The sequence below is a fragment of the Argiope bruennichi genome, chromosome 1, assembly GCF_947563725.1.
Source record: "Argiope bruennichi chromosome 1, qqArgBrue1.1, whole genome shotgun sequence".
NCBI classification, from domain to species: domain Eukaryota; kingdom Metazoa; phylum Arthropoda; class Arachnida; order Araneae; family Araneidae; genus Argiope; species Argiope bruennichi.
In genome coordinates this window covers 48371055-48391898 of record NC_079151.1, presented here as the reverse complement: position 1 = coordinate 48391898, position 20844 = coordinate 48371055, and the positions used below count along the sequence as shown (strand labels likewise).

General features: G+C 30.1%; 1 protein-coding gene across 1 annotated transcript in view; it reads left to right on the top strand.

Moving 5' to 3' along the window:
• The window catches only part of LOC129980976 (uncharacterized), a 115998-nt gene that overhangs the window by 80212 nt on the left and 14942 nt on the right, over positions 1 to 20844 (top strand). The window contains exons 2-3 of the mRNA XM_056091536.1: positions 3747 to 4112; positions 17667 to 17981. Coding sequence (XP_055947511.1) covers positions 3747 to 4112; positions 17667 to 17981 — 681 coding nt within the window. The remainder of the gene's footprint in view (positions 1 to 3746; positions 4113 to 17666; positions 17982 to 20844) is intronic.

The following is a 20844-nucleotide window of genomic DNA, read 5'->3' as shown; positions in this document are numbered from 1 at the left end:
CCACAATTTTGGCCACCACTGTATATGTATGTAAAAAATGTTAATAGTAGTTTTTGTCTCAAAGAAAGTAATTAAATAATAATATAAATATCGTATTCCTTTAGAGTCAAATAATACAACTTTTAAAACAAACATTTTCTGAACGAAGCATTCATTTCCTTACGCACATATTTTTCAACACTACAATGGTGTGGCAACGCTTTACTTTATTGTAACTGAAGCTTTCGACAGCTACCGGGACGCAAGTGAGTTGAATGGCGGAGACACTAAACGTTGGGGGCGATTCTAAAAGCAGAGGCCGGGCTTGTTGAAGAGGGTTGCCAAGACAGAAATAGACAGTGAGCTCAGGTCCCTCACCGGTACAGATTAGAATGATCAGCGCACGCGAATTCCACTTACTCACGTCTGAAGGGGAAGGAAGAGACTTAAGTATTATCACTCTCTTCCCTTACTCTTAGCATGGGGGGGGGACGTACTCGGGCGCACGCAACCCAGAAAAAAGTAGTCAAAAGCGTGGTATTATTCAAATCCCTACTACTAATAAAAAAGAATGCTTGTGCACTGGCGATATAAAGAACAAATATTTTGATTTAGAACTACCTAATTCGACACATATATTTTGGAATGACTTTTTTAATTTAATTAAATTTTAGAGTATTTGATGAATCAAAACTTAAATAAGATTTATTCGATTTTCCACGATAACTTCTAAAAATATTATTGCTCAAAACTGCATAGCAACATTTTAAAATTTCAAAAATTATTTTAATTATATCAATTTATTATATAATTAAATATATAATTTGTATAACTTTTTCCTGATTGTTAAATATAATGTGAAAATTTTTAACAAAGTTTTTTTTTTTTTCTGTACAAAGAAATTCAAGTCATTTTAATTGTTTCGTAAAAATTAAATAGCGTGCTTTTATTTTAACGTTGAAAGCTAAAAGAGGAAAAATTTTGATTATTATCTACATAGTTTACATGAAGAATTAGGAAATAGATTTCCATTTGAACAAAAGACAGCCTTCAATTTTAAATAAATTAACCAGTTACTAGTAATTGTTAATTATTTTAATTAATAATATTAAATAGATTAATTGTATATGACATCATGGGACCCGACCCCATGAGTTCGATTATCACAGTAATGTTTTTAATACCTTCTTGAATAAGCTGTGGAAATAAAAATTAAGCACAAAATACTTTACTATGATACTATGAACATCAAATCGGTTGATCACCAAAGATCTTTTGATCAAAGATAAGTGTGCGCATATGCGTGCTTTCGTGCGTGCGTGGTCTATTGGCTAGACGGTTTGATCTGTAGTTACCAATTTAACCCATACATACTTTAATACATACTTCATAACATTTTTTTTTTGAAATTTTATTTACATTTATAATTAAATAAAAATTAAATAAAATTTTGTCATCTTATCGCATTAACTTAATAAAATATCACAGCAGAAAAAAAATTTCACCTCAATTTAAAATTCAGAAAATTCATCTTAAAATTCTTTTCAATATCAAATTTTGTGTTGTATGATTTTTTCTACTGACAATCATTTTTTTTAAAGTAATTCGTGTCTTTTATAGCAATTTGTTCCTTTCTTGAATTGAAACTAAAATCGTTCTCCTTGTTGCTACTAATATCTCCCCAACATTTTTCTATGTCATTTACCGACGATTAAAGTATGAAGATGTGGCTTACTTTTTATTAAGAGTAGGTTTCAATATAGCGCAAGCTTTTAATAAAAATTGAAATTTTATCGTATTTTCAATTAATGTTTAACTTCAGAACTGACTAATGATGAAATTTTTAATTGATCCGTTTTCTAAATAATTAAAGTAATAAAAGCTTCCAACTATTATCTTTCAAATGCAGTCATTAAGATATTTAATCGAAATTTTAAAATAATATATTTAATTGAACGAATATATTTAATTTACAATTTTAGTTGTTTTTAATCTCTAAAATGGCAACTTTTTCATATTTTCTGTTGCAAAGGATACCTATCGTTTAAGATTCCATTTTGCTTGTTTAGTTAGTATTGCAAACGCAGTACTTCATAAAAAAATTCATATTAACTGTTTCAAATGCTTTAAATCAGAATTATTCAATAGCTTTTAACATGATCCTAACATTATGGGACACAGCTTAATTTCGCACGACATAACTGCTCATTTAAGTTTTCTAAAGTAATAAAACCGTATTTTAAAGCAGAAAGTCAAATATATTTTTTTAATTATCTTAAAAACATTTTCAAATTATTAGAAATTTGAATATATAATCAGATCTGCTGTAGCAGTAAAATTAGCTTTTTACTTTACATAAATGCTTATTGATGTATTATTGGTCGTCAAAACCTGTCCGTAAGTTTTTATATCTTGTTTCTATATCTTCCACTATATCTGGCTACATTTAATGAAAATGTTTTTTTTTAATTCATTAATCTGTAATTTTCTTGTAATTGGAAAATATTTACAATTTTCGCTACCACTCGGATGAGTTAATATCAAATCATTATATAAAAACATTTTCACGCTTGAAAACGCCATATAAACAGCCTGAAAATGCGGTTGTAGTGAGTTACTGAGTATTTTCAATAACGTGTTGTACTCGAGTCCGTGGTTACGACCTTGGACAACAATGACATGAAGTCAGCTGGAATTGATGGGCGAAACAGACCTTGGGCGTTGCCATCGTTGAGGTAATATCATCCTCCAAAGATTAGGAATTCACCCATTCATTCACTCTTTCATACGAACAAAAAGAGAAAAATATATATATTCGAAGAGTTAGAGAATAAACCATGACATTTTCTTCTTCGTTTCCTAAGTTCGTTCGCAGAAATAGAAATATGGCGCTTAAGTAAAATTGGGGAAAATATCTAGATTTTATTCTTCTACAAAAATGAACCATTCAAATCATACTCATTATATTCAATTTATTTTGCTTCGATTTTTATAAAACGAAATAAATACAACTTTTTTTTTTGTCATTTAAATCGAAATAACTTACTTGATTCGACCAAAACAATGCGAAATAAATATGAGTTTCATAGAGTGGTGGATTTAGATATTTTGTATAACTTAGCAATACACATTATAGAGCTCCTCTTTTACTAAGATAATCAATTTGTTTCACATTTTCAGAGAATTTTTAGCACGTTAATTGTTTATTTTAGATTAATAACTTATATTTTATTGACTTTGTGACTATATATATTTGTTTATATTTATATATTCTGACGATAGAATACAGAACATTCATATTTTTTCATTATATTATTTAAACAGATTAACAGTTTCATATATATTCTGATAACTAAATGTAAATAATGAAGCATATAGGATCCGGATCATTATATTTGATAAAATATATAATTCTAATAATTTATCATATGTAGAATTTTTTTTTACAAATTTGCTTATTTGGCAGTTAGAAAATTAATGCTTTTAATCGCCTTGCTTGCGGTCTCCCTCGCTTACCAATCTGATTAGCTGCTTAGTCAATATAGTTGAAAATCGGCTATAGATTCAGTATGAGGAATGTTTAAGTAATTCTATGTGAAAAATTTGTAGTCAGAATGCTGTATTTCAGATTGTATTTTTGACTATTTAACATTGTACTTTTGTTATATAGAAATCATGTTATCACAATACCAACAAATAGGAGCTTAGTCGAAAATAAAGCTTTAAGCAGAATCGGTTGGATTAAAAATCTGTTTATTTTTTTTTAGAATGTCTGTCACTCCAGATCACCCGCCTCAGCATTCCCAGCTTTGTTCCCAACGGCAGCGAGGAATCCGTCCTCCTTGACTGTGAATACACGTATAGTCTTAAAGAAGACAAGAAGCTAGTGGTCAAGTGGTTCCATGAAGACGACCCCAATCCTGTTTATCAATGGATACCGGAGCTGGACGTTAAGCTATACTCAGAAAAATTCAAGCTCGACGAAGACTATATAATACCATCAGGCAATGACTACACGAGATCAAGAGCCATCAATATACTGAAACCAACAACTGAGTTGAGTGGCACATACAGGTGCGAGGTTCAGTCTTTGGAAGGCGCCGATAATATGGAGGATACCATGACAGTTTATGGTAAGTAGTTGAATTCTCACAAAGAAATGGATATTTAGCAAAATACAGTTATTGGATCATTAAAATAATAAAAAGAAACTACACAATGAAATAAAAATAGATAACTGTGGTGAATAGCATATAAGCCAGTTAACAGCCCTGCTACCCGAGCAATTGTTTTGGTATCATGGTTTAGTTACTCTGCTAACCACAAGGTTCCAGGTTCTATCATCGCTCATTCACCTATCACCAAATTGGTGACCTCGGACGCTGAACCTTCAACCTTCGTACAGCTGTTGTGGCGAAATCTACCCGCAACCAAAGTCGTCAGATGCACTTGACGCAGCAAAACCGAAGTCGTCAGATGCACTTGACGCAGCAAAACCAAAGTCGTCAGATGCACTTGACGCAGCAAAACCAAAGTCGTCAGATGCACTTGACGCAGCAAAACCAAAGTCGTCAGATGCACTTGACGCAGCAAAACCAAAGTCGTCAGATGCACTTGACGCAGCAAAACCAAAGTCGTCAGATGCACTTGACGCAGCAAAACCAAAGTCGTCAGATGCACTTGACGCAGCAAAACCAAAGTCGTCAGATGCACTTGACGCAGCAAAACCAAAGTCGTCAGATGCACTTGACGCAGCAAAACCAAAGTCGTCAGATGCACTTGACGCAGCAAAACCAAAGTCGTCAGATGCACTTGACGCAGCAAAACCAAAGTCGTCAGATGCACTTGACGCAGCAAAACCAAAGTCGTCAGATGCACTTGACGCAGCAAAACCAAAGTCGTCAGATGCACTTGACGCAGCAAAACCAAAGTCGTCAGATGCACTTGACGCAGCAAAACCAAAGTCGTCAGATGCACTTGACGCAGCAAAACCAAAGTCGTCAGATGCACTTGACGCAGCAAAACCAAAGTCGTCAGATGCACTTGACGCAGCAAAACCAAAGTCGTCAGATGCACTTGACGCAGCAAAACCAAAGTCGTCAGATGCACTTGACGCAGCAAAACCAAAGTCGTCAGATGCACTTGACGCAGCAAAACCAAAGTCGTCAGATGCACTTGACGCAGCAAAACCAAAGTCGTCAGATGCACTTGACGCAGCAAAACCAAAGTCGTCAGATGCACTTGACGCAGCAAAACCAAAGTCGTCAGATGCACTTGACGCAGCAAAACCAAAGTCGTCAGATGCACTTGACGCAGCAAAACCAAAGTCGTCAGATGCACTTGACGCAGCAAAACCAAAGTCGTCAGATGCACTTGACGCAGCAAAACCAAAGTCGCCAAGCTCACTTGGCGCAGCAGCATCGGCAACTACACACACTCGCTACTCAAAAAGGGTATAGGCCCATAAAAACAATAGCTAATAAATACATCACATACATCACAGTCGTCTCACTTCCGACTCACTGGAGGGAGAGTCTGTGGTGAATAGCATATAGCCAATTTCGTTCCAATCCACTAAATTTAAGAATTCCATGATCCATTTTTAATGTTGCTTCTGATAGCATATAAGCCCGTTAACAGCCCTGCTACCCGAGCAATTGTTTTGGTATCATGGTTTAGTTACTGGACTGCTAACCACAAGGTCCCAGGTTCTATACTCGCGCATTTCATATCGTTAAATAATTTCAAAAAGTTTATGAGAGAAATGTCGATCTTATTACTTGTATTCAGAATTTCATAGTTATTTTTTAATTGTAAAAGGGAAAATTAAAAGAGGGAAAAATCACCAAACATACACAATTAGTTTCCTTTTTATGTATGATTGATCTCAAAAAAAATTTTTTTGAATTCTTTGTATTTTAATTAAATAATATGATGAATCAAGTTTGTCTTATAATTTAAAAACACTTTGTCTTACAATGAAATTAAATTTAATTTTGTATCATCATTATCAATCAGTACTTGCTCATTATTCATTTTTACAAATATTTATATCTTTGAATGTTTTATCGAAATAATTTCTGTAAATGTTGAATAATAAGGTAAGGAAAATAAATCATTGATTGCTCAAACAATATTTTGACTGTTAACAGTATTTTACCTGAATTTTATTTTACCGTTTTAAGAAAACTGTAGTTGCAAAAATTGCAGGTAAAATAAATTTAGACAAAAATAGAATAGCCTGAGTCTTGTCACATATTATGAAATCTCCTGTGGCAATCATATCAAAATGAACTTTTGGTTGCCAAATTATTTGCTTTGAAAACTTACTGAAATATAAAATTTGCAGTACATATCTAAAGAAGGTCGGATTGAATCGAAAAATGAACCCTTGAATATTCTTGATTGCACAACAACCAATTTCTTTCCAATGCACTAAAACAAAGAATTCCATGATCTATTTTTAATGTTGCTTCTGATATTCGATACATTTGCCAAACTTTTTAATTTAAAAAAGTGACAATGTAAATAATTTCAAATAAAAAATATATGAATATAATTTGTTAAAGAATACTTCATGTTATAAAATAGCGTAGTGAATATAAAAAAAAAATCAATAAAAGCCAAGTAAATAGCAATAACCATTCGCAGTAGCAATTGTTAATTATGATCATGTTATATATGCATGTTTATAAGATAATACGTTTATATAATGCTATATTTCACGTTTCGCAATTTTAATATCAAAACATAAAGGGAGAAAAATGTTTTAAAGCCAGTGGCATCTCGCTAATAAAAGCAGCAGTACTCAGTAAAATTAATTTTTTTATGTTGCATTTTCCCTTTTTTAAATTTAATTTGCATCTTTACTAAATGGTTAATGGTCTTTGATTATTTTTTTACAGTAAGGGGACAATTATCAAAGAAAAAAAGTAGAAAAACAATTAAAATGTGAAAGCAGAGCAGAAAAATAAGCATGAGTTTCGCATGCCAGGGCTGGTCTGCGCGTTGTTCAGAAAAACTAAAAGCGCATATAACTCATTGATAGATTTCCAAAAGAAAGGCAAATGTTTCTCCCATTTGAATTTAAAAATACGTGCGATGCAATAGAACCAGCTCCACTTAGAGAGCGGTAAACTTCTTTTTTACTTTCTTGGATCCGAAGTATAAGTAATTAAAATTATCAAAAAACTGAATGCGAAAATTGACGAATCTCTAAGGTTCAGACCTTCCTGAGTTTGGAAAGTTGAGTTGTTTGTGTGTCCATTTACTATCATGACAACTCAAAAATCATTTGAGCTAGAACGGATGAAATTTAGTATATGGGTTTCAGACCAAATATATAATTTCTATCAAATTTTGAACGAAATTCAATCAAAGAAAATCTGTCTAACTGTTCAAATGCAAGTGAACTGGGCGACTTCAAAGCGTAATGAGCTAGATGAATAAAATTTGGTACAGAGATACTAAAATGTAGATTCTCACCTAGTTTGAAACCAAATTTATCAAAGGACGGACTATCTGTCGCCCTGTACTTTCACATGCACAACCCAAACACAACAGCTTCAATAAATAAAATTGTCTATCTTATCTAAAACTGCAATATCACGCTAGATTTTGGATATAATCATTTGGAAAAATGGCGTCCAACCTACATATTCATTCAATAAAAATATTATCCTCAAAGATCTGCATTTAGTAATTATTGTTCGCCAATACCATATAAGGAATTCGCGCCTTACCCGAGAACCACAAATCTGTGCTGGGGAGAGGGGGAATAACATCTTTTTTACAGAGTGCGCGAGTTGAAGTATTTCAGGCTCAGCCCTGCTGGTTTTTACTCCTATTTAAATTTTGCCTTCATTCATTCCATTTATGAATTTTAATTCCGATTCTTATTATCTGCACAAGATTACATTTAATTTATTAGGTATTCAATTACATTTGTAAGAAAAACCAATCTTAAAAATAACGGCGAGATTAATTTTCTAAGAGGCTATTCAGATAAGTTATTTATAAAAAGGTATCGATTATTATTAACTGGCCGTCTCTGATGACCAGCTGGTTTGCCAAAATTAAAGGTTACTAAAGTTTCATTTAAATATATATATTGCAATTTGTTCTTGACTACTTCATCAGTATAGTATTTTTAAATTTAAAATCTGACAGATATAACGCGAGCTACTTTAAAGGTCTACGGCATTCCATTTATTGTGCAACGCATCTTTCTTGCATTCTGTCATTTAAAATATGAACGTTAATTTCAAAAATTTAAATGTTTAAACTTCTATTAATACAAAAAAAAAACTCTTTTGCCTAAACCTCACATTTTTATCTTAAATTTGTGAAGAGAAAGTCGATTCGTTAAATCTTGAAGTCTTTCATGAACTACAGAATAATTTTTTCATATTTTATGTGATAACTCAGAGGATAATTCAGTAAAAATTTCTTTCATTCATTGAATAATTCAATTTAGAATAAGAAAGCAATTTCCAAGCTATAAAAATGCTAATATATATTTTAAACATCCAATTATAATACATTAAAGTTTAAAAATGAATGCTCGTTAAAAGAAACTTTAATAACTGCTTATTTTTAGTATTAAATTTTTAATTTAAGTACATGAAAAATTTTAACTTATATTATTAAAAGCATATTTTAAATAGAAACTTACTCATTACGAAAAAATAAAACCTAACTTCATACTTCCATCATTAATGAAAGAAAAAAAGTCAAGATGAGAGATTAGAAGCAATAATAAAAACTATTTGAATAAAAGAAATACCTTTTAAATACTTTTTCAAATTGATTAAAAGTAGGATAAAAATTTACGACAAAAAATCAATTTCATTAAAAAGAATTTTAAGATTATGTTTCATTTCATTAAAAGAATTTTGAGTTTTAAGATTATATAAACACCATTTTGAAGTTGTAATATTTTTGAATGACATAGTGGGAGAACCGAAAATTTGATTAATTCTTTATTAATTAAAAGGTGAATTAAAATTTAAAAGTCCTTCCTAGGGGCACTATTATTCCCTAAAATGTAATTGCACTGTACTTGATAGAGCCAGGATAAAAGGTCTTGTGGCCCATTGAGCTTCAACGTTCATTTTTATTACACACATATTCATCTTGATAAAGAGTAGAATTTGTATCGTGAAAGGAAACAATTATGAACCTTACAGTTCATTTATTGATATCTTATTTGCTATTCATTTTTGAAGAAATATTATTGAGTGGAAAATGCGACGACAGAAGTAAGGATAAGGCACTGTACGATCTTTATTCTGCTGAATCATCACTTCACCATTCGCATAGTGTTTTATTGACAAAATTACAAATAAATTTTATCATATACTGGTTATTTATATTTCTGAAATGCAACAATACATATCTAGCTGCGAATGTAATATATATATATATATACTAATAATTTATTAACTTACGAGCCGCTACTGTTTCTCACCCACTTGACATTTCAAAACTCCAAATTGAGTTACTTATGCTACCAAAGACAATCAGCCCAGTTAATATTACAAGAAAGAATACAGTTGTGAATTTTACAGAATATTCTTTATTACAATTAATTTATTTTTATGAAATAGATTGAAAATATTTAGTAACGTAGTAAAAATAATTATTTAAAATCATAAGAAAAAATTTCATATTATATTTTTCTCGTAACTTAAAAGATTGTGTGCGCGTGCGCATGAATTAAATTCTACTGGCTGAAACAATATAAAAATTATATATTTTAAACCATTTTCTTCTCAAAATAAAATATATTATTTTAAATCGAATAACTATTTAAATTAAATAACTAATCAAATACAGAATGGCAAAAGATAATTTACTATCTGACTGAAAGTTTGTGAGTTCACGATTTTATTTCATAGTGCTCAAGCAGAGCAAAGTATGAAAATAATTCCAATAGATATTTTTAAAGCAACTGCTTCTAAATAGAAGAAAACATTCGAAAAAAGTTACTTTAAAAATAAAATATCTATTTGGAAGAATTTTTAATTTTGCTATTTGTTTTTCACATTTAAATGAAAAAGAATTCTGTGACAGGTAATTTTAATTTTATATAACTATTTTATGTCTAATACATTGTAAAATGGCAAGCGGCGACTTCTGTATCATGGTATCAGAAAATTCTAAAAATAACACTCCGAAAATACTTAAGTGCGTTGTAAAATAAAGCGATAAGACAGCTTCGTAATGAAGACGGCAATGCCTCATCTTTTAGTTAAGAGCTCACAACTGTGTTGCAACAACTAGGATCAAATATCAGCATCTTTTTAATTCTGCCGTGTCTTCCTGTTACTAAAAGATGATCTCGAACCAAAACAGTTAAGATGCTATTATAAAAAATGAGATAAAAGAAATTGTCGTTGTACACTTCACATGTGGAAAGACGATTCTCCTTTAATCGATAGGTAAGATGAATAAAGGTCTCCTCAAAATTTCCTAGTATTCTTTATCGCATTCCTAATAAAGGTGTTAAATCTCCCTTATAAAAACGGTTAACCTTAAGCCGTAAGAGCCAACAGTTCTCAAATTTTTAGATTTAGATTTCCGCACATGAAAGTTCCGCAATTCGTAATATAATGAAGAAAATCTAGTTTGTATTTTGGACAGTTTTATCGACCGATTGAAGTCAAATTTTTAATATAAACGACAGTTTTTAATAACAAACTGCATACCAAATTTCATTTAGCTAAGTCGTTAAATTTTTTAGTTATCGCCTTTACAAGCATTGGAACAAACAGTTCAAAAGACAGTTAAACATTTCATGGATTTGTTCAGTATTCAATACGCCACTACACTTAATTTGGTAAAACTGTATACCAAATTCAATTCGTCTAGCTCTTTTTATAATCAGAAGTTTTGTGTTTACTAGTAATAGGAGGAACAGACCGAAGTATTTTCAGTTCACAGACTTTATTCAAAATTTGATTTTTATCTATAAATCGGACGTTAAGATCATACACCAAATTTCATCTATCAAGCTCAAAGCACTCTTGAGTTATGTGAGAACTCTCTTGAGAACGACAGACACATGGTCGTAATTCCAAATATGCGTTTTTCTGACTCGAGGGAAGTCTGAAACATGGAAATTCGTAAAAATGCCAAGACCGAATTTTTGGTCGATTGAAATATCTTTTCTGTTATTTGTAAAGTTCGAGCTCGAGAAAGTAAAAAGATTAAAAGCTCCAAAGTTAAGCCTATTTATTACATTTTTTTTTCTTTTTACTGTTCTATTTTCTTATACTTAAGATAATTTTCTTCAAACTAAACTAATCAATAATTTATTGAAGTATTCTTCAGCTGATTCTTAATAATTACGCTTAATTAGTAAATTTTAATCCGCTTACGGAAAATACATTTCTTAAACTTTCCAAATTTGTTTTTTAATTCAAAAAATGAAATTTTTCTTTTTACTATTTATTTTACGTTATATATTTTTTAAAAAAATAAACAAAAAAAACATGTATGAATGCAAGTAAGACAATAAATATCATAAGTATTTTAAGAAAAGGAAAGCAATAAAAAGTTTGAAAATTCATTAAAAACAAGAAATTTAGATTAAAAACATAGTGACTAGTTGTGATTTTATATACTCTTATAAGATCATTAAAGATTTTTTTTTCTTTTTAAAAAAGCGTACAAGTTGTCTTTTCTGAGAAAAAAAAACTTGTATTTAATTATAAAATAAAAAATTAATAAAATTTTTACCGTTGAAGAGAATAATTATTTTGATGCAATTACTTTCGGCTTTTAAAAAAAGTTTTTCAATTAGATAAATTGTGCTTTCTCATATATAGGGTATCTACGATAATCATTGACAAACAGCAAATTTCTAAACTCTTAAAAATGGATATATATTTCCAATAAAGAGAATTTCTAAATAACATAAGAAATTATATGTTTTGTTGTTGGAATTAATAAATGTACTGATGAAAAAAATTACGAATTCTAAATTATTTTGCAAGCTCTCATAACTATCATATTTACTAAAATATTTTTGATACACTTTCATTTTAAATAAATAGTCATATAATCCCTGCGTTATATCATCGACACAATGAAATTTGAAGAGAATTTTTCTTCATGGAATAACAAGAAAACTATGCAAACAAATGGGAATAATCTTTAAATATTATGGTGTTTTACTAAACACCCGTGGCATGCCCACCAAACCGTTCAGTGACCAGAATGGATACACGGTATGAGACGGCGTTCTGTTCTGTATATTTAGACCTTATTCTACTGGGGGAGGGGGGGGGGCAATACCTCAGATATGGAAATTGAAAGTTGCCTTTATAAGTAAGTAGGTTCTAGTTTCCCCGGTGTGTACAAATGTCCATGGAAAATTTTTTCCTTGGAATTTAAAATATAGTGCCAGTAACACAACACGAATTTAAAAATTTTCAAAAAACTTGAAGAGAATTAATGATAAATCTCATCAATGCATTTAGCCTTTAATGATTACAACAGTGCGAGTGTTGTCGGTTTTAATAGTTTTAAATGTAATTTCATAGAATTTCTTCGGATGATGGCAATCTTTAATAACATTATAATGAATGATTTAAGATCTTTTGGAGACAATCGTTCTTATCAAATTCTCGTGTAGATGAACTCGTATAATTAATGTTCTTATGAAATAATCATCGTTGATTTGTAACAGGTATCACAATCACTATAATTCTGGAGGTCTTTTACCTTTTATCCTTTTAATAAAAGTAATTTGTCCTGAAAATTCAAGTGATAATGATGTTTTAAAATGCAGTATTCCATATTAACATGCAAAAATAATTAGAAAACCATTTGTATTTCGTAATGGATTAACTTGCAGTTAACTTTGTCTTTGCAACTGGCTTCAGTAATCGGTTGATATTCTCAAAATAATTAGAAAGACATTGGTGTTATCTCAGTAAAAATCCTTCAGGAAACAAATGTTTTTATTTATTAATTTAAATGTATTATTGTGTGGTGGAATGAAGATCTTCACGATCCGTGCAGTGGGAGCAAGAGGACCCATGTTTTCGGGAATATTTCTGTAATGATCACATTTCACACAAAAAATTCAAACAAGAAATACAAGACATTCACGCGCGCACCTCGTCAGAACAGCATCTCATCTCACTATAATTACAATCGCAATGCACTATGGGATGCGTATCTAATTAGGCATCGCCATCTATTATCCAAAAAAGAGAGTAATGCAACTGCTACAATTGCAGTTTATTAATTATTTATTATTGTAGACATATGTCATCTTATTACTTTTAAAATAAGGTATATGAATTAATCTCTTAAAATTAAAATGCTCTCAAAAAATATTGTAAAATTTCGAATTTCGCAACAATTGTTTATACCCAAAATTCATTCTGTAGATGGGTTTTTTCTTTAAAACGTTTTATTTACATTTCTGAGAAATTCTACGGGTTATACGGAACCAAAATATTAAAAGATAAGCGTTTTCGCTTTTATCAAAGAAAACCATCCATAAATTTTCGAAAAGAATTTAAATATTTACTCTAAAGAACACTCGTTTGCAAGAAAAAAGAAATGCTTCTGTGTACAAAATGGAATTGCGTGCAATGGAAATTAAGATTTTAAAACTTTACATTGGAAACTACTTGAATTTTGAGATTATCACACCCCAAAATAATTTTATTTACATTTCATGAAAACACAAGGGATATTAATGAATAAATCATTTTTTTTTCATTACCTCGGAAACAAAAGAGCTATTATAAAATTTTAATAAATGTTCCAAAATGGAATATTAGCGGTAGGTTTTTATTCCCTTGAAAGATTCATAAAAACGAAATTCAACTGGTGTACTTTAAAGCTCTATTAATTATTCATATTTTTTGTTTTCGCAACCACCAAATGGTTTTATACCTTAATCATAAGTAAATATCTTGAGTTTTTCTTACTTTGGTAACAGAAAATTAAAATCGTGAGAAACCTCTCACCTGTTCGCCTTACTTAATTCTTCAACTCAACAAAAAAATAAATTGCTCCAGACTAGCATAATGGATGAAAAAAATTATTTATTCTGCTCGTAATACTCACTGGATATGGAATTCTTCGTACCATTTTCCTCCGAAATAAATGCTAGTAATTATCCCTATAATTATCTGGTTTCCGTGGGGAATCCACTTTTTTTATTATCACAATTTATATTCATTCATTATTTTTATCTAAAAATAAAAAGAAAATAAGTAATTCATTTTTATGGTTGATGGCACATTCAATAAGCCAAACGATTTTTCTTTAATCTTATCATTATTTACTATTCTTCAATCCACAAGTTGTTTGATTTGTTTTAATAAATCCATTCTCTATAATTAAACATTCGTAAATGAAATTTATCCAAGTTTTATTCATAATTTATTATATAGTGTAATAAGACTTACGTCTAAAGATTATGTGTAATTTTATAATCATTAATGAATTTATTTCAGTTTCAACTAATTTGTAAGCATAATATTCTTTTAAAACAATAAGGTATTCTATATATCCAGTCAGAAAGTGGCGTTCAAATATTTTCTACAGTTTATGACCTTTTTATATAATCTTCCAAATCAACGCCACTTTACTTAAAGACATATCAGTTTATTTTTAAAATATATTGGGAAAACTCAATATGGAACATTTAAACACATCATATTGTTACGAATCGGTAATGCTGCTTCCCAGCATAGTTGGTTCCACCATCGGAAAGAATGTTTTACAATCATCGGTATTGGACGGAGTCCGGTGTCGCGTCGGAGGGTCCCGGAGCTTGGCGACAAACTTGGCGACCATTTGGCGACTTTGGCGCCAAAATAGATTATACTCGAAACATCGAGAATTTGCCCGATCCGTCCGGTAGGAACGAAGATACGCCTCGAAAGTTCCTGATTGGTTGAGAGGCGTCTAGCCCCGCCTCCTGAGACCTATAAAAGGAAGCGGCCGCAGCTACTAGGGCAGAGTAGTCGGAATCGACAGAAAGAACTGGCCTCCCAGAGATTTAGCGGAGTAGCGACGGAGTCAAGTGAGTGCTGAATTAAGTTGTGCGCTACGGTCTGCCTTAGAGTCTGTTGTGTGCTGTTGTCTACACGTCTCGGCTGAAGATAATCGTCTTGTGTGTTGTATATAGTTGTCTTTGTGTTGTCTTGTGTGTTATCGTGTAAATAAACGTCGTTGTTTCATTTTCTACTGCCGCCTGCTGACTGAGTGTTCTCCATACCATATAACTCCCACTATTCAAACGAACCCCGGAAATTTCGTAACAATATTTTCACTGTATCAGGAAATCAGAATACATCTTTTGAAACTCTACTGGTTAGCTCATATAACTAAAATGTAATTAGAGAAGAAAATATTATAATTGATGCACTTGAAAATTCAATCATTATATTATATATGATTCTCAAAACCGATATGACTTTCTAAGTTACATAATTCAAAGAAACCATTCATTAAATTATTTTAGCTGAATACAAACTAATCAATATCCAGTGCTTCAATTAATTATCTGAATTACTTAATGGATTCATTATTTGATTAATTCATTTTATTAATTAATGCTTTAATTATCCAGCGGTTCAACCCATTTAACATGGAAACTTGAATAACAATCATTATATAATGAATTATATTCAATTAATTCATTATATAAATTCTTAAAACTGATATGACTTTCTAAGTTTATGTCATAGAAATCATTAAAAGATTTTAGGTGAATTGAAACTAATCCATTGCTCAATTAATTCATTACATAGAAATTTAAGTGGTACTTTTTAAATATTCCCAAATCATTCTAAAATATTTACACTAATAGTAAAACTTATTCTAGAGAAACTAAAATTGAGATGTAATACTACAGTATGATCGTTCTTACAGGTGCAAACGAGTAATTATTAAATTAATAGACTCTTCGGTTAAAGTCTCGCCCTTTTTAAAAACTTCAGAAAACGTAAAACGTCCTCTGGAGTGCTATAACTGCAATTAAAGATCATCAACTAGATGAGCTGTTGGATAATTAGAATATATAAAGACAAATGATGATTTATGATCTTAAAGACTACTTATTATATCGTGTGTAATTTAATGATGCGTATGATGTGCTACATGCAAAGGGCTCAAAAATTCAGAATGCAGGGAAAGGTACAGTTTTGTACAAATAGAAATATAAGACAGGATTCATGAACAAACGAGATACTAATTGCAAAATTTATCACCGATTAAAACGAATTTCTATTTGCAATCGTTTACTTCATTTAGATTTTTCCTCTGATTCTTTTACCATATGCCTTTTAACATCGTTATCATGTTTTATTTTAGAAATTAAAAAGAGAAACAAGTCTAAAATGTTTTAAACAAGTGAAATTTTATGCGAACCTTTCAGTTTTAAAAAGCTTGCTTTTATTTGCGAAATAAGAGCTTGAAAATACTTTTTCAATATGGAAATTTTAAAAATGGAATTAAAAACAAAATTCTAAGACATTTTGGTGCTGATTCACAAAAAGAGCATTCTTAAAATTTAAAAATTTATGTAAACACCGCAATTAAAAAATTGTTTATTAGTTCAATATATTAGGTTTTCTGACTATTAATACAGAATGCATTTAATTAAAATTTTACTTCTTACATAATAGGACTGGAAAATATGATTTAAATGATCAGTCTATCACAAATTACTGCACTTGCAAATTATACTAATTATATAATATTTTTAAATGTAATTTATACTTAATTTCCCAATTCTTTCCTCAGTTCAGCAAATATTAACTTTATTCTAAAATATTCTCTTATTTCCTGATCCTATTCCACTTTTTCTTTCTAATTAATTCAACTGAAGCTTTGTAAAAATGATTTACCAGCGGTTCCCATGTGCCGAGTGAAGGGATAGAAAATTGCTGATGTAAGCAGATTCTTCTAAAAAATCCCTCTATTTCTACGCCACGAAATAAAAGTGGAAGTGAAAATTCTATTTTGGAATTAATGTCCAAATAAAGACATTTTGTATTTTAATTTTAGTAACGGCAAAAGCGAGTGACTGAATTATGTGATAGTAAAATGTTATTAATTGGCATTTCATTTTAACAATAAAAAGATGCTATTGCAGATTATGAGTAAAATTAAGCTTCAAAAATTAAAATTAGTAAGAATTAAAACTGGCATCCTTAAAAGTCATTCATTTTAATTCTTATATAATACTAAAATCATTTTTCTTAAAAAATATTTTCAAACAAAATAAATAAAAAAACTTGCTTAACTTTTAATTAACTTGTGTTAACTGATTTCTGGGTCTTGTAAAATTGACAGTGACCTTCTTTAGTGTTGAAAAGTAAGTGTGTCAAACTTTATCAGGATTGGACAAAAACAGTACATTTATATAAAAGACACGCAAACATTAAAATTTTTGTATACAGATGTGAATAAAATAGGAATTACTTAAGTGTATTATAATCAGCGATTAGCAACATTATGAAAATAGACTCTAATGTCCATACTAGTTTGTTTAAATTCTATATTGTTAGTAAAAAAAGTCGTTTTCTATTATTTAGAACACTCAGAAAAAAGTTTTGTAAAAAAGTTATTTTTTTTATTATTATCAAGTAACTATCTCAAAATTATCGGTACTGTGTCTGAAAAATAATTTACCTCTGTCTTATTTGCAGCCCTTCCGACATCCGTGAATTTGAACTACTCGATATCAGATGGCGTGGTGAGAGTGGTTTGCGAAGTGGAGAACGTCTTCCCTCTTCCAGAGATGTCCCTATTCCAAATCAAACCCAAAACCGTAGCAAAATCGCCCCTCAACGACACGGAGTTAGAGTACGAGCTGGTAGACGGAGCATATGATCTCGAATTTTCTACGACCATACCGGAAGACGACTTGCCCGGACTATCGGACGGACCGACATTTTTCGGTTGTTCTGTTGAAATAAATGGCACTGAATACTCGAAAGAATTCAAAGTTCCTTATTTTCCAAGTAAGCGCATTATCATTTCAAAACTTCATTTGTCAGTGGCAAAGTGGCGTAGAATTTTACATGCTTGGCTTCTTCATATTAATTGAATATTCATAGTGAAACTGTTCAGTTTTAGATACTTTTAACATCAAGTTCCAATCAGGCCGTTAAAATATTACCTATTTTAATTACTGATAGTTCTTCGTTTATAGTTAAAAATAATTAAGAAAGTCATAGCTGTTTTCCAAGATAACAATTAGCAGAGTTAGTTCACAATGAACTGTCGTATAGGCGACTCAAATACGAGATCAGGTTTTTCTTTAAAATTATTTATTAACAATAAAATAAAACATAGTTCACTTTGAAATAAAAGTAAAATAAAACAGTAAGTATACATTCTACTCTAACATATTTTGTTACAGTAAAACAATTCCTATCTTATACGCGTTTCATCTCTCTTTCCCCAACTGCAACCTTTATAAAAATTCCTTTCGCCTGAATTGTTTCCAGTCGTAATATGAAAAATGTGCAGATCGGGTTCGAATCACTTGAGATAATGGCTGGGATAGCTGGGAAAAAAAGACTATGCATCCAAAATCAAATTTAGTTCCAAATTTTTTTAAATATCCAACAATAGCAATTTAAATTATTTCGTAAAAATAAGCCAATGAAATGCGTTGTCATTTTAATTGCAAATTCACATTTTATGGGTATTTTTTTAAATTTCTTCTGCTTTCATATTCATTTGAAGATATAATTATTCTGCTATAATGTGCAAATATATATATATGATTATTAGGAATTTCAGATCTTTCGGTGCATGGTGTAAAGACCACAAATGTAAAAGTAATCGATAACGGTTCTTTATGAAAAAAAACAAGCATGAAAACACAAATACAGACAGAGACAACCGACACAAATACAGAAAGTGCAAAATTTAACATACACATGTAAGCAGCAAATCGTTAGAAAACAACCGCAGCAGTACAAAGCATTCAGAGGGAAATGACTTGGCGATCAACACTCCAAAAGGAGAATGCCCTGACTGTTCGATTGACTGTTTGTTCATGAGCCCAATTTTTACATCTCTCATGAAATATCATTCATGGGCATTAAATGTTCGAGAACAAACATCGAAATTCGAAACTTAATAGAAATATCACCAAGATTCTTGAATATACAAACATTTTCATTTTTGTTACTAAAGTCGCCAAATTTGTCAGCAAGTCACTAAATGATCGCCAAGGCAGGCATTATTTCGGCAAATTTATTTCAAAAACGTTCATTAACTGTAAATCTTTAAATTTAAAATCGGTTTCTGCATGGCATCCTAGAGTAGCGTGAGAGTGATATTATATTAAAACCATGTGCTTGATTTCACAATACTCAAAGGCGAGGTATAATGCACAAACTGTTAAAAAAAAAACAATTTTGAAATTTACAGGCAGCAGTACCATAAATACACATCATTATCATATCACCTCAATAATGCAATTTTTTTTTCGCAAAACCCATATTGAATCTTTATAAATCTGATGCATTTCATATAGTATAAAACAACTGGTATATAAAAGCATTTGTCTACTGAATTTTCGATTATTTATGTTATTCTTATGAAAATATAGACGAGCAAAGAAAAATAATTCTTACTAGGAATGTTAGTATTTTTAAAAATTTATTCTCGAATAAAAACGCATGCGTTGTCAATAAATTTTATTAAATAAAATAAATTTTAATAAAATGTATACAATAAAAATTCAGTTATTATGCTTTTTTTTTCCTGAGTTCTGTATGCTACGAATTATTTATGAATTTCAGAACATAATTTTATGGCATAAAAATATAAAAAGCAATTAAATTTTATTTATAATAACAATTTTGTAATAAAAAATTTGTTTCAAGGGAATCTGAAATTCATGGATTCACTTTCTTTGAAAATAAAACAGAATTCAATTTTGTAAAGAATAACTTTAAATAGCAGTACTATTCCATATTTTCTAAATATAAGATCGTTTTTCTTTGCTCTACCGATTCAAATGTATTGTATTTCTTTTCTATGAAGGTGTATCTCTTTTGTCCTGAACTTTAAAAATTTTATTTGGCCTTTGTGGTTAAAGGTCTTGGGTAAAGCTTTATTGTTCTAATAAAATACAACCTAATAATTCGTTCTACAACTCGAAACTTGTAATCAATAATACATATATTTCAATGAATTCATTTTAAAAGTTTTGATCTTCTGAGATGTAATTATTTTATTTATTCTTTAAATAAACTTATTCAAAATATATATCTACTTCTTTACTATGCAAAATTTATGATTGCGTGTTCAATTCTATCCACCGATTTTACTAAATTCTTTGAAAACAAATGCAAACTTTTATATAGTAAAGAAGAAAACACATTTGGTTTTAATGGCTAATATTTTAATATGTAATTTACTTTCGTGTGTAAATAATTAAGAAGAATTAAAAATATGTATCAGTTTAGTCTTCGTTCTGATTTTTATGTATTCGGATCAAAGAAACATAGCATCTCTAATCGATTGATTTATGCCCTGGTCTAAAAAATCAAACTTGTTAAAAATAACACACGACTTTGTATTGCAATTTTAATTTGTAGTTTCTATTGTATAAACTATTCTATACAATAAAATATTGTAATTTCTGATTGAAAAATTAAAATTAATAAAAATGATTGAACTTGGAGTACAATATTTTAAATTATAGACTATAACTTGTGAGAAGTCGAAATTTAACAGATCATATCTGTTCAAAAATGGGTCTCTCGTCATCTGAATATTGTTCAAGATCACGAGGTCACCCCAAAATAATTCTAGGTTATTTGTTAAAGCAGCACATTGATTGGAACAAATTAAGTCAAACAA